This window comes from Crocodylus porosus, unplaced genomic scaffold, assembly GCF_001723895.1.
Source record: "Crocodylus porosus isolate Cpor-Errol unplaced genomic scaffold, CroPor_comp1, whole genome shotgun sequence".
NCBI classification, from domain to species: domain Eukaryota; kingdom Metazoa; phylum Chordata; order Crocodylia; family Crocodylidae; genus Crocodylus; species Crocodylus porosus.
Genome location: NW_017728886.1, coordinates 59,508,180 through 59,527,751, shown reverse-complemented (window position 1 = coordinate 59,527,751; position 19,572 = coordinate 59,508,180). Strand labels below are relative to the sequence as shown.

At 40.3% G+C, this 19,572-nt stretch overlaps 1 protein-coding gene across 3 annotated transcripts in view; it reads right to left on the bottom strand.

Moving 5' to 3' along the window:
* Window positions 1-6,213: 6,213 nt before the first annotated feature.
* The window catches only part of CBX3 (chromobox 3), a 13,655-nt gene continuing 296 nt past the window's right edge, over window positions 6,214-19,572 (bottom strand). The window contains exons 2-6 of one of the 3 annotated variants that reach the window (XM_019534967.1): window positions 18,716-18,766; window positions 15,099-15,241; window positions 11,135-11,300; window positions 9,669-9,763; window positions 6,214-8,467 (exon numbers count right to left, since the gene is read on the bottom strand). In XM_019534967.1, the coding sequence (XP_019390512.1) occupies window positions 8,341-8,467; window positions 9,669-9,763; window positions 11,135-11,300; window positions 15,099-15,241; window positions 18,716-18,739 (555 nt within the window). In that variant the 5' untranslated portion in view covers window positions 18,740-18,766 and the 3' untranslated portion in view covers window positions 6,214-8,340. Of the gene's footprint in view, window positions 8,468-9,668; window positions 9,764-11,134; window positions 11,301-15,098; window positions 15,242-17,585; window positions 17,608-18,715; window positions 18,767-19,572 lie in introns of those variants that run through there. The other 2 variants (XM_019534973.1, XM_019534962.1) reach the window with 2 other exon arrangements.

Genomic DNA, 19,572 nt, shown 5'->3' with positions numbered 1-19,572 from the left:
GAAGATTTCTCTTCTTACAGGTTGTGTACCTTGGAGTTGCTGCCTATGTTATCAGCACCAAGTCTAAAGCTAATAGTCCAGTGCCAAACTGATCAACAGCAGGCAACCTGGAGTCAGTGACTTTGATGATGTTTCTATGTCCTCTTCTCCCTGTTTGAACTAGGAAGTACACGGCATAGGTGCTGAATAACTTGCCATGGATAGCTTCCTCAGTTCTGGTTCTCACCTCTTCAGATTCAAACATGACTTTCATTGAATGCTCAAGTAAATATAATTTGGGCCTTGTCTTTCTTGATTTTTGGGTACAGGAAGGGAAAACACAACAGATCAAGGATGTCAGAGATGCATCCTTTCGCGAGGCAGAAGAGTTAACTGCCAACTGCCTAGGCAATAAAGTTTAGATGCTGCCATGATGGCAGAGGTGCCTCCCCTCATTGTATAGGCTTTATAGGTGATTACTGTATTATTTTTTAATGCCCATTTTTTAAATCATTGGATGAAGAATTTCTTCTCCAAAGAAACTGGTAAATATTAAAATGGAAGAGTTGAGAAGAAACAGAAGGTCCAACACTATCAAGTTTCCATTTTACTTCACAGATGTTACAAGGGAACTGAGGCATGGTCTCAGTTCTTTGGCTAGGTACAAATATTTAAAAAAAGCCTGAGGTGGAATTGATCTCACTCATGTGATTTTCTGTAAGTGGTGTAGTTTAGATCAGTAGTGAACAGAACATACATTTGCCAGGGGGGAATAGGGGCCATTTTAAAATCAGTTTGTGTGTGCTGAACTTCTGTTCTAAGAGTCTGGTTTCTGATCACGTATACTGGTAAAAATATAATGTACCCGGCCTTTATGCCCTGATGGAAGGAGAAAGAGGAACAGGGCACATGCATGGCCATGAGAGACACTGCTGCTGCTCAAAAAAGATTCCAGTCTCACATGCATAGGGTGGAATGCGCAACTACACTGGGTCTCACACTGACACATACTTGAAATAGTATTCTAGATGGTTGATTTGCATGACACCCATGACACAGCTACTTGTCTCACATCAAGGCTTTGAAAACACTGAGAAAACTTTGCTTAACTGAACACAAATTCCTTTGACTCGAAGCTTTATACAATTAGAAAGAATGGATCTGGATGTGGCAGTTCTAGAATCTGTTCTCCTAAGTAGTTAATTCAAGAGATTCATGGCATCTTTACACAATTCAGAGTGGGAAATCTAGTTTCTGTGTTATTGCTGAGTTTGGGGAAGAAGAGAAGCAATCCTGTATCAGGATTCAGATGAAAGGGTGCTGTTACCTTCAGTAAAGCATGGAACCATTCTAACAGTGATTTTATTTTGGGGATGGGGAGAAATGTTAGTAGTTCTTCACAGGACAGGGTTCTCTATTTTCCTCACAGAACAAAGTATGTGTGGATGTTTCCCTTTTATATCTCCAAGCTTTCTATCTGCCTAAGGGGGAAGAGCAATGCACTATAGAGACTTGCTTTCTGTGAAGTCTGACTGTGAGCAGGTCTACAGGTCCTAGAAGTCATCCATGTTACAGCATTTTATGGGTTGATGCACTGCAAGTGAAACCAAGAATCTGCAAATTCTCAATACATCTTATTCTGTTGTATAAGGAGATACAGCACAGATTTATGTGATAAAAACCCTGTGGCTTATTCCATTTTATACTTTATTCAAGCCTTTCGCATTAGTCAGTAAGTGTATTGATACTCCACCTACTGGAGACAGAAACAACTGAGCTCCAAGAACAGAAAATTCTATGGCCCTAAAGTAGAGCGCCATCTACTGAATCATCACAATTATTTGGCTAGAAGCTTTTGAAACTTGAACTTTTAAATCAATAACTATACTGTATTGTTCTAAGTCTACCTTTTTTATTTCCTTCAAAAGAACCATAAAAATTACACTTTATTTGCAGTCAACCTATAATTATGGTCCCAACAGTCTTTGACTTTTGTATTTGAAATATTTCTCTCTGCAATAAAAATACCAAGTCAGAAAGTTTTCCAGGGCTTTTATTTAGCATCTTTAATGTATTTAACTCCTTGGGTCTTCCTATGTTTATTTGATTCTCCTGTGAGCTTCTATAAGGGCCATAACCAATCAAAGACTTTATCTGTAATTATCAACTTACATTCAGGGACCAAGCTGTTTTGTAAAACGGATCCAGAAAATACAGTGTCATACATGCAAGGTTGAATTATAATTGGAACAATATAGTATTTGAGGTACATTAACATACTAGCTTAGATGTTTAAATCCAGCAATTATTGTATCTTGGGCTATCCATGAATGACCAGCTTATTCAGTGATGCAGAGATAAAAATAAAGAAATGTTCAAGTCAGTCAGTATATTCACATCAAATAATTGGGTTACAGCAGGGATGTCCAACTGAGAACCCCATGGGCCACATTCAGTCCCCAAGAGGTTAACTTGTGGGATATCAGCCTGGTAACCTCTCCCCATCATGTTCCTGCTGTTGCTATTGGAGTCTTCAGACTCCCTCTCCCTCCTCCTGATTCCACCACCTGCCCCTGTCCTGGCTCATGAGAACTCAGGAAAGCATGGTATGGTATGGCATAGCACAGTATGGGAGTGGGAGATGCAGGTGGTACAATGCAGTGGGGAGGGGGGTTCCTGCAACTGGCATGCAGCCCCTGTAATACATAAAGAGGCATATATAAAACACAGAAGCAAGAATTCTTTTGAGTGATATCTTTAATTGGCCCAACTGCATGGCTGGGATAGACAGGAAAGTTTTCAGATACCACATTACCTTTCATCAGGCCTCTGCAAGGGCAGCCGAGCTAAGTAGCAAATAGAACAAAAAAGCTGTGTAAAAGATTGCCCAGGAGGGTCATTCATAAGTGCAGAGGTTAGCAAGCATCAGGCAGACTATAATGAACCATGAAGTCATTGTCTACGTTAAGTCTCTGGTACTTAGTATCCAATAGACTGATGAATTTCTATTCCTATGTTGGATTGAACACAAGATCTGTGAAGTCAAACAGGGAGTTAATCCTCTGTGAAAAACGTTCTCCTACCTGTGTTCTAGTGTCTCCATCTTATCTTTTTTGATGAGTCTAGTGCATAGTTTTTGTCTGTTTTTGCCCACTTAAGTCACCATGTGGTCATTTAGTGCACTGAATAAGGTATACCACATTCTGGGACAGACACACACATGATCCATGGTTTTGTTGTGGAGAATGTTGATTGTTGTGGCAGTAAAGATCTGTTGAGAGGGTTTGCATTTATTATTAAGGAATGGCTGGGTCACATTAAGTGCTTGCTGATCAGCAAGTTTACTTTTGATGGGGAGTTAGGCACATCTGCTTCAAAGAAGTTCCCTGCTAAAATCAGCAACTACTTTCTGATGTGGAAGCATCTCACAATAATTTTAATGTGTGGCAAATCACTTCATTTAAAGGGCATGCAGGGAGCTGCTCTCCCATACACCCACTTAGTTCCTGGTGTTCAGGGCACAGGAGAAGTTGCTTCCCAGATATGGAGATCCTCATGTGCTGCAGTTTAGAGGGAACACGAGCAACTGGGCTGCATGTGTGCCTTTTAGAAGTCTGGGTGTATGGGGAACCTGGGATCAGGAAATCTCTTCCTGATCCTAAGTCCCCATATGCAAGCAAGTTTAAAGGGCATGTGGACAACCCAGTATGAGGGAGCTGCTCCCCAATGTTGGATTCTTCAAGTGCCAGCAGACATACAATGGGATCTGAGGAATTTTATCCCAAACACTTGAACGGGCTACCTTGGGTGGTTGCAAAATTTTCAAGTTGGCAAGACAGACACTTGACCAGGATGGTTTAATTTAGAGTCATCCTGCTCTAAGCGGGGAACGGGACTAATGACCTCATGAAGTCTCTTCCAGTTCTATGTTCTCTATGATCCTATGTCAGTTATCATGGTCTACTGATCAATCATAAAATATAAAAAATAGAATTAAGAATGAATAAACATATGTTTGCTGAATTGTGTATCTGCTTAAAATACGGGCAGCATGTCTTCCTGGGTAGAAATAATAATATGTAATTTCATAGGAAAGCTCGGCATGGAATCAAATCCACCTATTGTAATGGTTATTGACCAGCGAGGATCAATATCTTGCTAGGAAGGATTGTAAAACAAAAAAATAACAAAATTATTTTAAGTCAAAGCAGCTTGCTTGATAATTAAATATTTGACTAGATTTTAATACAAGTCCAACAGTATCGAGGTCAGAGGTGGTGAGCTATGATGGATATTCTCCCTGATCCAAAGACAAACCATGACCTATAGAAGGATCCTGAACATGAGAGAAGCCTGAACCCAGCCTAGGAAACCCTCCAAAACAGTGATGAAACTGAGGCAGGGAAATGCATGTAAGTTTACTATTTCTGCCCAGATCTTTACTTCTTATATTTGGTATTTCAGAAGCCTATATATTGTGTGTGTGTGTGTTAAACAATAAGACATGTCAAACATATGACCTGAGAGCCAGATTTGGCCTGCAAAGCTATGTCATCTGAGGTGTGGGAATTCATCTGGCCCCAGAGGAGCAGAAAATTCAGAGGCAGGGCCTGCCACTGAAGTCTGGGCTATGGAGCCCCATGGGGGATGCATGTCAGCAGCAAGGGGTCACTGACAGCTGTGTTAACATCTGGACATTGCACTGCTGCCATGTCTGTATCTGGTCTGTGGTCCAGATCTAATCCACAAGGTTCTTCATAGGCTACATCTGGACATAAACACAGTGGGAGCAGCCTGGAGGACTGGGGTTAGTCTGACACCCCTACATTAAAGCAATCAGGTAAGGACCAAAACAGTGAAGCAAAACACTTGGATCCTGGCAGGAATCTTGAAAATGGGCAAGAGGCCCAATCAGGGCTAGGGCAGATGGCTATATTCTGAAACTAGTGCCAATAAGAGCAGGGGGCCCCCCACTGCCCAGAACCAGGAAAGAACCTAAACTTTCCCCAGACACAACACTGTATGATCACATGGGATTCAGTGAATGGATCCCCTCAGAGCAGTCAGGCAAGTCTCCACCAGCAGGATCTCAACCATCTGTGACAGAAGGAACAAAAACAAATGAAAAAACGACAAAGTGCTAAAGATTTGCATGGAAGCATATTACAGAATAGAAATACAATTTAAAGGATTAGCATAACCACAGCGATATTAAGTTTTATTTAAATGTTAACACACTATGTGTACACTGATGTAAATGCCTCCTAACTCCTAAAGTTAGAATTAAGTCCAGGCTTATTTTATTTTTTTTATTAAAAAAATAAATAAAAAGAAAAACACCTGTGTGACCACCTAGGTAAGAGAACAAAAACAAATCCAAAAAAAGCCCTTTAAACACACATTTGGTTCTTTTCATACTTAATTCATCAGAACCCATTTAGTGACTTTCATAATATTCTAGTGGTTCCCAAACTGACAGACTGTACACCACCAATTTAAAACAATACAACCATAAGTACCTCCAGCAATTTTTTGTCATATAAAGTAATTATAATAAATCTGTTAACAATGACAGGTTGTCTGCCTACCACTAGTGGTATGCATACCATAAAGACTTGTTTCTTCTCCAAGGTATTTCCAAAGAAAGAAAGATAGTTGAGGATCATAGGTAGGCAGAGTTGGAAAGGACCTTACAAGGTCGTTTAGTCCAACTACTACCTCAAAGCAGGATTGTCTCAAATTAAAACCCTGGAGCTAAACATCTGTCCAACCTGCTCCTGAAAATGTTTAAGAACACAGATTCCACCATTTCTCTACATATCCTGTTCCAATCCTTGACCTCCCTTATAGTCAGAAAGTTTCTCCTAATCTCCAACCTAAATTTTCCCTGCTTCAGTGTGAAGCCACTGCTCCTAGTCCTGTCCTCTATGCCTACAGAGAAAAGCCCATCTCTAATCCTCTAATTATCAAATTCCATTTGTCTTCTCTTCTACAGACTAAATAATCTTAGTACTTTCAGCCTTTCCCCATAAGTCATCCTTCCTGGTTTCTGATAATTTTTTTTATTGCTCTGCACTGAACTCTTTTTCTATCTGTCCACAGTAGCCCAAAACTAGATGCTGTACTCCAGGTGAGGCCTCACCAATGCTAGAGGGGAAGAATCCCTTCCCTTGACTTGCAAGCAGTACCCTTTAGTACAAACCAGCATGCTGTTGGCTGCTGCTTTTTTGGTGCGCACAAAACAGCACACAGTTGGCTCATGTTCAGCTTACAGCCCACTGTATCACCAGGATCCTTCTCTTCAGTATAATGCCTGAAGTCTTTTAAATTATGCTGGGCCTTGTTTCAATGTCCTGGTAATTATTTCACATAAATTATGGTTGAAACTTAATCAACAGTTTGATTTGGGATATCATAATACAAGCGGCACAGGTGGCATTTTGCTATGATGTTAGTTTTACTAATTTATATTCTGTGTAGCTCTTTATCTTTTCATAAGGAGGAGAAAGGATTTGAAATTCAACCTGTCTAAAACCAATCTATGGTACATTTTCACCTATGGTCTACATCAAAATGGTAAGGAGTTTGGTACAAATAGCCTTTTGCTTAAAATCAATAAAAAATCTTTCATAACCTTTAAATTTACTCCAGCAAAAACTAGAAGAGTTTCCAAGTAAATAAAGCAAAAAAGCCTGCGTTTTCAAAATGGCCGCTGTTTCCCATTTTTCCTCAGTAAGGTGAAAGCCAAACAAAGGTTACCTTTGGTCCAAAGAATACATGAAACCTTTCCCCTTTAGTCAGTGAGGTGGCACACTCAGACAAGAATGACCACTATTTCCCACTGTTCCCATACAAAGAGAGAAACCAAGCTGGCTCAGGGAAGCTTAATGACTACTTGTGCTTTCAGGAGACAGCCTGGTATAAGAAACAGGTAAATGTGGAAAGGGACCAAAAAGGAAGTAGTAGGAATATACTGATGTGCATACAGAGTGGTTCTTCAGAGAACACATATAGGTGGGGCTTGAATACACTGAATATAGATGATTGAAAATATGGTAGAAGAGTGCTGAAACAGGAGAAAGGAGTTGGAAAAAGGATGGCAGCCTTTGGAAGTGAGAAAAACCATTATCCAGCTCTAACCAGCCAATGGGAAACCCTCCCTGCTTAGTTTCTCATTTCAGGACTTGGTATCTTGCTCAGGAAAACACTTGATTATATATGAAACACTACACCTCCACAATACTCAGCATTTGTTTAACAAGAAAAGGGGATAAAAATCTATTCTCTGACACTTTTATGCACTGAAACACTAACTTTTGCTGTAACTTCAAGAACATTATACCTAGGGACCTACCGAATTCACAGTTTCACAGATTTCACAAAATCTGGGCAATGCCCATGGGGAAAAGAAAAAAAAATTACCAAAAATAAATCACTGGCTCCCCAGAGGGAGCCAGCAGTCCTCAGCACACTGTGGAAGCCTACTGGGGTGGAGAAGAGGGAGGATGGACTGCTTGGCTGAAGGACTGCCGACAAGATGGCTGCCTTCTCTCCTCCATTGGCTGCAATGGCTATCTGTCATATGGCCCCACCCATCCACCAACTGGCAACCAGGGCAGGGCAGTGTGACACAGCCCTCACAGCTAATCAGTGGCACAGGGCAGAGCCACCAGGGTTCCTCAGCCAGTCAGGGATATGGGGGGGTGAGGGGGCGCCACGCTCTGCCAGTAAAATGGCTGCCCGGGCACACATTCTGCCTGCAAAATCAGGAAGCAGCACCTACAAATTAGGTAGGTCCCTAATTATACCAGTTCCAAAAAAGTCAGTTCCTGTCAGTATAAAGGAAGAATATAAAACTATTTTATTGACCACTGTTCACCAGTATTTACAATAAAGTAAACAATATACAGTCTGATAACATTCAAATTACTACAAAGTTAGTTTTCATCTGGCCTCTTCCAGACCAAGTAATCCCAAATACTAAAAAGAATGGTTCTACAAGTTTAAAGGGGCTAGCTAGAGATAAAGAAGATACATGCACATCAATAATATAGAAGACTACAAAACATTGGTAAGTTTTTGTTTAAACATTTGTTATGACTCAGTAATAACTATGGAGGTTTATGAAGGTTTATAAAAGCTGTTACCTAATGTGGAGGAAGTAGTAGTATCAAATGCTCTCCTGTGATAAATGAAGTTGCAGAAAGCCTTTATTTACTTGCTGTTGATGCAAAACACACTACTCCAAAAAATATCAAACTTGATTTTCATTAGAATGTACGCTTCTGACATTGCTAATAAATCAAATAAAATCAAAATCAGGTTTCAATATTCATATATATAAAAAAGCAATGCAAACAATTATTGTGCTTCATCTTCCGGACATGAATGCCAAGTTAGTCGTTCTTCATAAAAAGCGATTACAATCTGAGGACACTTCACATTGGCTTCTTTGGCCAGTACCAAATCTGCCTCATCCGAGTCTTTCCTATTATAGAAAGGGAAAAAAAAAATCCTGACTTTTATAAAATAGTTGACAAGTACTAGAAAAGATGTACTTGAACTTGGTATTATAATAAGAATTAATGGATGCCAGAAAGTAAAGCCACAAATTTAAATTCAGCAGCTTTCCTTCCACAGCTCAAACACTTAAAAGGATATTAACTAGTTAATAATTTTGAGTCATTAATTTAATTAAACATTGTCCCCATTCTCTACCAACTTGGGTGTTTTACAGAAACATTTTCCTAAAAAGCATCTCAAACAGAAAAGAGAACATATATGGAGAAAAAATGACTATACAACAATGTACTTTATGCATTTGACAATGTATTATTCTTTAATTATATGATTAAACTTCAGGCAGCATCAGACTTTGACTGCCAGACTTGCACAGAATGACTTTAACATATCAACTCAATGCAACTTAAACGTAATGTAGTGAAACTACCTCACAGACTGTAGCCAAGCAGGTCGGTAGGGTGAAGGACAACAAAACCAAACATGCGAGACCGAAGTGGTTCCGACTCTTGTGCTTTTAAAGCTTATGTTGTTTTTACATGCCTGTTATGTACCTACAAAGTTTGCATACATGTTTGCTATCTGTAATAAGTTATGAAGTAACTAGCTACAAAGCAGAATAACTAAAAGAAAGATTAGAACTTCATTTCTTCCATTTTATTATTGCAGAACGATCTGTTTCTGCATTTTATAGTATGAATGCAACACTTGGAATATTTCTATCTAAGACTTTAGAGTAAAATGAAAAGGAAGAACCTTCTAAAGAACCGATCTTTAATGGTCTCAACGTGCCAAGTGATAGACTAGTATTTTTTCTGGTCATTCCGCAAAGTCTTTACCACAGAAGTTATAAAAAGCTATCATTCCTATACACACATCCTCTCCTCCTCACACATACACAGTATCCTGGTCTATTTTTTTATTACTAATATTTCATTGGTCAATTTTATTTTTATTATTTGTTCAGGACAGGTCCTCTCAAATGCAGTGTTAGTTACATTTAGAGTAAGTATTCCATATAGCAAACAACCATATTACTATCAAAACAAAGCAAACAAAAAAACTACACAAAAAAACTAAAATATACTATTAATGTTCATATTTCATTCCAAGAGTGATTGCTATTTCACTAGCTTAAACACGTCGAATCACAGCTGTAAATCACTTACCACTTCATAAGAAACATAAGTTCTCCACTGCTATCTGTTGCTCCAATTATTCGCTCAGGATCAAGACCCCTTGCAAACCCTCTTGGTTTATCAACCTATTAAAAAAAGTCATATTTAGTTTAAAGTTTATGCTAAATGACACTTGCTTAATGTGCTGAATTAAAGATTAGATCACACCAAAATTTCTTCTCTCATGGCTACACATCAGACAAACCATTTCATGAGTGTTATTTAGTAAAGAAAAGTATTTATTACAAACATTTGCCTTGAAAAAACATGTAAATAAAGCAAGTAGCATCTTGCTATAGTAAATGCAACGTTCCATGACTTTCACATCTCAGCTCCTTAGTTCAGCCACTTCTTACCAGTGGGCAAAGTAATTGGCAACTACTTCCTGAATTTAGGAGCATCACTATTTTTTTTGAGCTAGAAACCATTTCTTCACAGAAAGCAAGATACAAACCTGAAACCAATTAAACCCAAGGCACTCAGTTCTGATTATTCCTGCTACCCTTTTCTGAACGTTGTAATGTTGCAAAACCGACCACACGACAGAACTATGCAGTCATTATAATATTCTTTACATCACCCATCAGCTGGTCCTTATGTCTTAAGAGAAATGGGGGCAAACCTTTAAGGCAGGTGTGCCACAAGCTAGGCCCTAAATGCCACTGATTCCTTTTCTCTATCCAATCTGCTGCTCTGCCTTCTTCTCCCTACCCTGGCCCTGATCTGTGGCTCTGCTTTCTACCTTACCTGATGCTGTGGCCACTCCTGTCAGAACTTCTTAGCTTTCTGAAAACAGCTGTACGTCTCTACTGAGCTGTCTACAATGACACCCAAGTCCTTTCTGAATCATTACATCCAATTTAAAAGCTTGTAGGGATTTTAATTTCTCCAGCCACTACAAATACCCTATTTTGCATACATCAACACTTCACTTACTGTTGCCATGCTGTCCATTTACCTGAACTGTTTAGATCTTGCTGGACCTAACTGAATGAACTAAATGACCTGCATAACCTGCAATTTTTGCAATCCTACCATTTGTTTCAAAGCATGATACCTTAGTTTAGAACCTTGGGATTCCCCACTGTTAACTTTCTGTCACGATGCAAATTGATCATTTAACCCCCTTTTCATTTTATCTTTTAAGCCACTTTTGATCCATAATTATTTAGCTTTTGTAGACCTGTGAAAAGACTAAATGAATGATGCCAACTGACTTCCTTTAACTCACTGTGTTGACACATCCAAAAAGACTGAGCCTTTTCTTTTGCCAATATTATGCTTGTTAAACACTACACATCACATGGTTCCTGGTGTTTTCTTATTCTGTTTTTAACTAATCATTCTAAACCAATGTTGTTCCTTGTAGGCAACGAAGACTTACTGATCTACTGCTCTGGCCTGGCACCTTAAAAATTATAAAGAAAAATATATTTAGCACAAGAACATATACTTACAGAATCCCTTTTTTTCTTTGATTTACTGTCATCAGACTCACTATCTGATAAAGATTTTCTTTTGGCACCATCAGTTTTTTCTTTACCAGCTTTCTGAGAGTTTAGAAAAGCTTCAATTAACTCTGGACAATCTAAGTTTTCTTCAGGTTCCCATGTGTTGTCCGCACTGAAACAGATGAAAGTATGAAACATACATGAAAGTTCATGAAAGACTCCATTACTGCAATGGACCAACTGCAGTTCAAACTGAAGATACAAATCAAGCAGCCATATTTGCTCCTATAAGATGACCGAAGGCTTTAAAAAAAAACCCTGGCTACTGCATTTAAATATGTTCACTTTTACTTAAACACCTTGGAAAAACCTGGACATAAAACCATGCAAACAAATTAGGTAACTATGTGTATGCTCAGCTCTGTTACTTAACTTCAAGTGTATTAACTGCTTCTCCCCATCAGTTAAGTGCCAACTCAGAAGTCCCTAGACACCAACTGCTTAAACAGCACTGAACACCACCCAAAGACTGAATCTCCAAGACATTTCCAGTTACTGAAAGATGCTTTCCTATCATCAGGCAGATCCTGTAAATATCCAGACTACACAGGTTACCGTTCCATACATTCTGACATGATATAAACTCTAAGAGAGGGGTAGGCAATAGGGATGTGCAAAATAGGCTCTATTCAATTCGGCCCAAACTGGGGACAGTGATTTGATTAGTGGATTTCAATCACTGTCCCCAGTTTGATTCATCTGAATCTGAATCAGAAGATGGAATGCCGATTTGGAGAATCAGTGATTTGGCCACAGACACAGCTTTAAGTGGTTTTTTCCTACATACTTCAAGGTACCAGGTGTGGCTCACGAATGCTGCCATGTTGGGGTGGATGGAGTATCCCACAGGAGCGCAGGCCCCACCCCCCGGTGCCCCTCCATTACTTCCAGTCTACTTCCAGGTTCACTGCTGAGTGCGCAGCAGCCCCCCCCAGCGCCCCTCCAGACCCAGGAGGCACCAGTCACCCAGCCAAGGGCATGCTTCCTTGTGGACCCGGAAGTGGACCGGAAGTGCTTCTGGTCCACTCCTGGGTCTGCTACCAAGCGTGCTGGGGAGCCCCCAATGCTCCTGTGGGAAGCTCCACCATCGCACCATTCACAAGCCGCTTGGTACATTGAGGCATGTAAAAAAACATTTAAAGCTGTGTCTATATCGCCAAATCTTTCTGAATCTCTCCGAATCAATTCAGAGGGTTCCAATTCAATTCGGAGAGATTAAAGCGTCTCCTGATTCAATTTGGAGATTCGACCACTGAACTAGGCTGAACCTCTGCCAAATCAAATTGGGGACTGAAGCTTTGCACAGTCCTAGTAGGCAACCCCTGGCATGGGTGCCAGAGCATGGCATGTGAAGACCTGGAACAGACCTAAGACCTGGAACTGACTGCCGCTAGAAGTGGTGCAAGCACTTGCTCTGGATTCCTTTAGGAGTCAATTGGACATTTATCTTGCTGGGATCCTGTGACCCCAGCTGACTTCCTGCCCCTGGGGCAGGGGGCTGGACTCAATGATCTTCTGAGGTCCCTTCCAGCCCTAATGTTTATGAATCTATGAAATTTTGCTTAGCATGTGTGCCTTGGAGCAGATGGCAGAGTATGGAGGGGCTGGGGCTATGCTGTCATGACAAGGATTGGGCCCCTTGTGGCTTCCCTCCCATCTGCCCTGGCACGCCAGCATCTTATAAGTCAAGGTTGTGGGTGCTTTTTTGCACTCTGCCCAAAAACACTGCCAACCCCTGCTCTAGGAAATAGAATGAAGTCATAATATGACTTCTTAAGATAATGTGAATGTGCACAGAACTGTGTATGTTCAAAAGCTAGACCAGCTATATACAACAAATTGCTTTATTTCCAGCTAAAGCATGACCTGCTCTCAAGTGGTGACATTTTGCAAGTCTTCTGTAGGGATTCACAGGTTATATATATATACACACACACACACACACACGTTACCGTTATCTATAGATAAATATACACACACATACACGTTACCGTTATCTATCTATCTATTTATCTATGTGTGTATATATATATATATATAGAGAGAGAGAGAGAGAGAGAGAGAGAGAGAGAGAGAGAGAGAGAGAGACTTGGCAGAATTAGATTTTTTTTTAAATTTTGATGGTTAAAATTGACATTTACCTTTAAACATTTCATTCTTATCCACTGAAATTTTCAGGATCACACAAAAGTGAGGTGTGAGGGGCAGACAATTTAGTAACATAAAAAGGATCCGTAAATCAATAAAACATACCTTTATACCCATGCGCACGCACAAAGTGGCTGTTGTAGGAGCTGGGACTGTGCTGGGAGCAAGGGTTGGAAGGGCAGGGCTTGTAGTGGCTGGGAGCCCAGTGCGCTGCTGGTGCCCTCGCTCTGCCCAGGTCCCAAATGGGGCAGAGGCCAAGCTCTGCAGAAGCCTGCCCTGATGAGGCAGGGGCTAGGCTAGGTCAGGCTCCCTGGGAGCTTGGTTCAGGCCCCAGTCACACAGAGGCCAGGCCAGGCTCCACAGGAGCTTTGCCCCTGCCCCAAAGATAGAGGGGCCAGGCTGGGTCAGGCTCTGTGGGAGTTTGGTCCCAGCCCCAATCACGCAGAGGGGTTGGAGGGCAGGGCTAGTAGCAATAGGGAGTCTGGTGCTGCTGGCCGCTTGATCTGCCCATGTCCCAGCTGGGGCAGGGGCCAAACTCATGCAGAGCCCAGTCTGGCCTCCACAGGAGTTTGGCCCATGCCCTAATCATGCAGGTGCTGGGCCAGGCCAGGCTGCACAGGTATTTCACCCCTGCCCTAATCACACAGGAGCCAAACTCCCACAAAGCCTGGCCTGGCCTCTGTGGAAGTTTGGCCCCTGCTCTGATGATGCAGGGGCTGGTCCAGGCTGGGCTCTATGGGATTTTGGCTCCTGCTCTGGCTGAGACCTGGGCAGAGCAAGTGGCTAGGAGCACTGGGCTCCCCGCTGCTACCAACCCTGCCCCTTCAACCCCCCTCCTTTATTGGGGGAGGGAGCGAACATGTTGGGGACCCCAGGACCTAGAAAACCATGCGTGTTCTCCAGCTTAATGGCATTAAGGGTCTTTACATGTCCCAGCTCACAGGGACCTATAAAAACCACTGCTGGCAAGGTAATCGGCATGATTACTGGAATCACAGCTTAGATCCCATCATGCCTTAAAATGAACATCTGTCAGAAAACTTTTAAAGTGCTAGTGCTTGCACAAGTGTAACGAATATCAGAAGGGACTTCAGTGTGCAGTACATCCCTCTTCATTAGAAGTTTAAATAACATTTTCATTTAGAATAATGTCATATTTACTCTTGCATTGATAGGAAGGACAACAAAAGGTACCTACTAAATTTTAGGGGCATAGGTTGTAGCCGTGTTGATCTAAGGACAAAGGCACACAAGGTTCTTTGGATAAATCCAATATCTTTTATTAGACCAACTCAAATACTTGGAAAAATTCTTCTTTGCAAGCTTTCAGGTACAAGTACCTTTCATCAGGCTGAGGAAGTATCTGCAGTTAGGCTGTGTTCTTCCTGGATCGAATAATAAAGAAGCCAGAAGCTAGTGTACACGCAAGAAAGCCAGTCACCTCTCTACTATTTACTAGCTACATTTATTCCCCTCCCCACCCGTCTCTCACCCACAGACTACCCCAATTTACATTTTCACCGACTGGCTCTCTAACATGCATACCAGCCTCTGGCTTATTATTCCATCCAGGAAGAGCAAAGACCAACTGCAGACTCTTCTCAGCCTGACAAAGGGTACTTGTACCCGAAAGCTTGCAAAGAAGAATGTTTCCAAGTATCTGAGTTGGCCTAATATAAGATATTGGATTTTCCCAAAGAACCTTGTCTGCCTACTAAATTTTAGATACTATCCAAAGATATACACGTTGGGAATGCCTTACTCTGTAAATCCTTTCCATTTCAAGTAGTATTCAACCTTCCCATTTACGACACGTCTGTCCAAGACTTTTTCCACAACAAATTCTTCAGGCTCTGCCTCTTCAACTTTTTTACCTTTGCCATTCTGTTTCTTTCCCATCTTGTGCTACAAAAGAAGTTCAGAAGCATACATGATTATTACCATTAATTTGCTTCATATAGTTACTTAAATGGACAAGGCCCAAATGTCTTCACTAGAAAAAGAACTTATGAACTTATTCATGCTATACGCAGCTCAAATGCCTATAAGATTAGTGAACCAGGGAAGGTAATTTGAAGATTTTTGGAAGTTTCTTAAGATACTAGTGGTCAGTGTTACATCTTAACGAGGCAAAATATTTTTGTCTATGCAGTCAACACCACCTCTCCCCTCTGGATTTCATTCTCATTTCACTCCTTCCCAAGTGCCAAACACCTAGACGATTAACAAGAGATTCTAGTAAATAACTATCACTCACAAAAAGGCAGTGCAAAAGGAACAGCATAAGAACAAATACAAAGAATGACAATGTTAAGGGAGAGGCATAGAACAGAAAGGGGATGCTACTCTGGCTTGAAAAGAAAGTTGAAAATGATTAAATATTAACCCGCCCTCCAAAAATAAAAATTCAGGACATGTTGCCATATCAAGTTAGATACCCAGCAGACAACTGCTCTCCATAGGACACAGACCAAGTAGCATTCCACAACTGCAGATCCCAAACATCCTTACCCATGTACCAACTCAACTTGCATTCAGATGTTACATAACTGTACAATCCTACAACAGCTACACTTAAATATGTGTAACATGTAAAATTTTACTAATTAAAACTTTAGATAATTTATGTTACATAAGATACACTGTATAGCATCATTTAAACTCTTAAAATTAATTACATCCACATCATCCTCAAGCATTCCCAGTTTAATAAGGCCCAATTAAATGTAGAAGGACATGGTATTTTTTTCAAAATTTCCCCATTTACAACCTTAAAAGGCTCCAAACAAGTCTATAATACTGTCACATTAAGCACCTTGGGCTCCATGAGACCAAATACAACATTTTGGTTGCCATTTTGGAAATGTTCTTGCTGAGTGAGTATTCAAAATGGCAGTAACATAGCAGTTCAGCTCCCACACTGCAGTCCTGTGAGAAACTTCTTTAAGACTGACAGCACTGTTTTCTTACCTGATTTCCAACAAAACACCCAGGACTGTTGTTATAGTTTTACTCGTAGTGCTATGCTATCTGTAACTAACGCAGATACTGAGAACGCAATGAAGCAGGTATGAAACTAATTAAGCTTTATATACTTTCCAGGGTTTTGTTCCATGGTGTTTTTTCTTTTTTAAGTACGGGATGCTATCAAGTCTGTCAGATAGAAAGTCACGTTTCTACCATCTATAAATGAAAATACTAAAGTTATTAGTGCCTTCTTTCCAAAAGGCACTGATCTTTGTGTTCCTTTACATCAACTTTCCTCTAACATCAGCAATTTTGGATATCTACTTAGCACATCTACAACCTAAATGTATGTATAGCAAAATAAAACAGGAAAGTGAAGACTTGAAATAGTGAGTTTAAGTGTGAATATACAAAAAAAGTGTGGTATTTAGGCTTTTTGGGCAAATCAGGTGCTGTTTAAAGAAGCTAGCTTCAAATGAGAAATGTTTGCACTGCCTTGCACGTTCTGGGCATGTCTGAATGCAGAAATCATGTCTAAAGTGATCCAACCTAATTACTTGGCCTCCAAAGAACGTAACCTATGACTGAAACAAAGAGAAATAAAATAGGGATGTCTAGCCTCTCTCACAGAAGGAAAAGACAGACATGAAAACTAGTGAAAAAGAGAAGAAATAAAAAATGATAGAGATGAAAGTGCAGCAGGATGCTCATAGCTCTGTAACAGTAACCATATTGTTATGTTGGACAAGGCTATTGTAAATATGACATACAAGTGCATATAATTTCTTGAAAGAAGTTCTTCTTCGGGCTAAATCTCCCCATCCCTCCATTCTCTGAAAATGATTCTTCTTCTTGCTCTTATAATTTAAGAATCAAATCTTCTAGACTTCTAAAACAAAACACTTGAAGCAAGTGCATGAGAAAAGTAAGTATTTGGAAATCTTTATCGGATGTTAACAGATTTATGTACGTCTCCATAGACGCATAGATCTTCAAACTTTTCTTCTTGACCTTCTTTAAATTCTGTAATGTGTATTTTATACCATATGGCCCACAAAAAAATTGCTTATTCAGTTCAAATTTCGGCATGTTCTGTGGTTGCATGCTGTAATACACATCTCAACCTACAAAAACACGCGACATTTGAAATCAACAGGAAGAAATGTCTCTAGAACTATCTGACCTCTTCTAGGTCCCATCATTTTACACCAAAACCTAAGCATATTCAAATAAAGTGAACCTGCATTTTTTCATATTCAAAATTCACAGAAGACACACGTACCTTCTTCAGTATATAATCACTCACCTTTTCATTGTATAAAAGTGAAAGATTATAACATTGAGGTAACATTGCAATAGGGGGTTTAGATATATACAAGTGTCAGGAAAAAAGGGTCTCTTTCCCCTCGCGTGTTTAGATCTAACACCACATTATTGAAGTTAAGGATTTGGGGAACTGGTATCTACCTGAAAATGTAGAACTTTAGCTTAAGTATTTGTAAGCATTTTGACTGGAATCCGGTTGCAATACTCCTTAGAGTAAGTAAACCACAGCACTTAAAAGATGATGCAAGCATTTACAAGTTTACCTAAAATATAGTCAACTACGTAGTAATAAGCTTAACAGCATATTTTTTTCCCACAACAGACATAATTGTTCCTTTTCCAAAGGACATAGATCTGTTTGTCTTTTTCCCTTATTGGGTATATTTAACACTAGGCTTATGCACTTTTATCCTTTGCAAACATGTCCTGCCATTTGCTGAGTGGACATCAGAACTGCTGAGACATCCGCTTGCCCTAAATTCCAAGTTTGTGGTCCATCGTTTGATATAGAGTTTCATGTAAATTGAACACACAATTCCACCATGAAAACTGTCCAGGTGAAGTAGACATTTGGTAACCTCCACAGTTACGAAATGGAAGTGATTTGTTGTTCAATTAAACAATTTCAGTGGCAACCCTAGCTATGCCCCATTGCCTTATCTTTCTATATTGGTATTTAATTTCAGAAATTGCTTGATTTTGGCAGTTTGTTCCAAACTCCTAGTGAAAAATTACGTGCTATTTTTACATGTGCAATGGATTATATGGTGTGCTGAAAGAAGGCTAAAAAAATTCAGTGTTTTCTGGTAATGGTTAACTATTATTCTGGTTGACAACTGGACAGCTGAAATGGAGTAGAGTCCTCCTTTAAAAAAATTTAATGCATCTCATTAAATGGCAGATTTTTAAAGTCAAACTCAATGTCCTTTCTCATAGCCTTACTTTCTGGATCTGAGATTTTAGTCAGAATAATGCTGGGGAGGGGAGATGTGGATGTATCTTTTACATGGAGATGCCAAGTTATAATTTTGAAAAAAAAAATATGTTGGTTAAATCCTTAAATATTTTAGGTGTGCATGAACTTACCAATGTAGTTTTATTGGAGGCCATTTTTATTGCAGACTTGCAGAGCTTTTACTAGAAAAATGCATGACAATTAAAAGGAAGTTTACATTACTCAGAGAAAGGCATCTCAATACAAGCATGGTCCTTTTTCCAACCCCCATGTGTTCACTGCATATGACATTCAAGTGTGGATTCATCCAGAACAAAACTAGGCTGTTACTTTGTCTGGTGTAACCCAAGACCACATGGTGAAACTAGTGACATAAAACCTGCACTTGCACCCATGGTTAAAAAATGTCCTTTTTACAGGATGTTCTGAGGCACAGGGATGTTTCAGAGGAAGCTGAGGACCACCAGGATGCCTTATATTCTTGAACCCAGCATCATAAGAACTCAGATTGGAGCAGTTAACCAGAAGACATAACTGCAAGCATTTGCAAGTTGCAAAAGAGAGATTTTTTGCTGGCAGCAGTTCTGCAAGAGTGAAACAAGTAGCCAGAGTCCCCCAGAATCCTTCTATATAAGTCAAGACATCCACTGCAGAGTGTGTGCAAGCAGCCCCAAGGCTGCCACCTGATCTTGAAGTTTGCAAGCATTAGGACTGGGATGCTGACAGGGCCAATAGAGGAGTGAAATATTTAAGCCTAAAGATAAACGTATTGTTTGACTGCACCCAGCCCATCCCCCACCTCCCCTCCCCCCTTATCCTCCATGTTGGGCCTCAGCCTGGTCACTTCTTCAAGGACCCCCCCACACCCCCCCCCGAAACTCTAAAACGGCCCCGATTACACTGAAAAAGGCGATGGATAAAGCTCCAGAGACGGCCAGAAAAATCTCCTTTGACTCAGCCCCGCCACCCCGGGAGCCCAGGCGGCGCG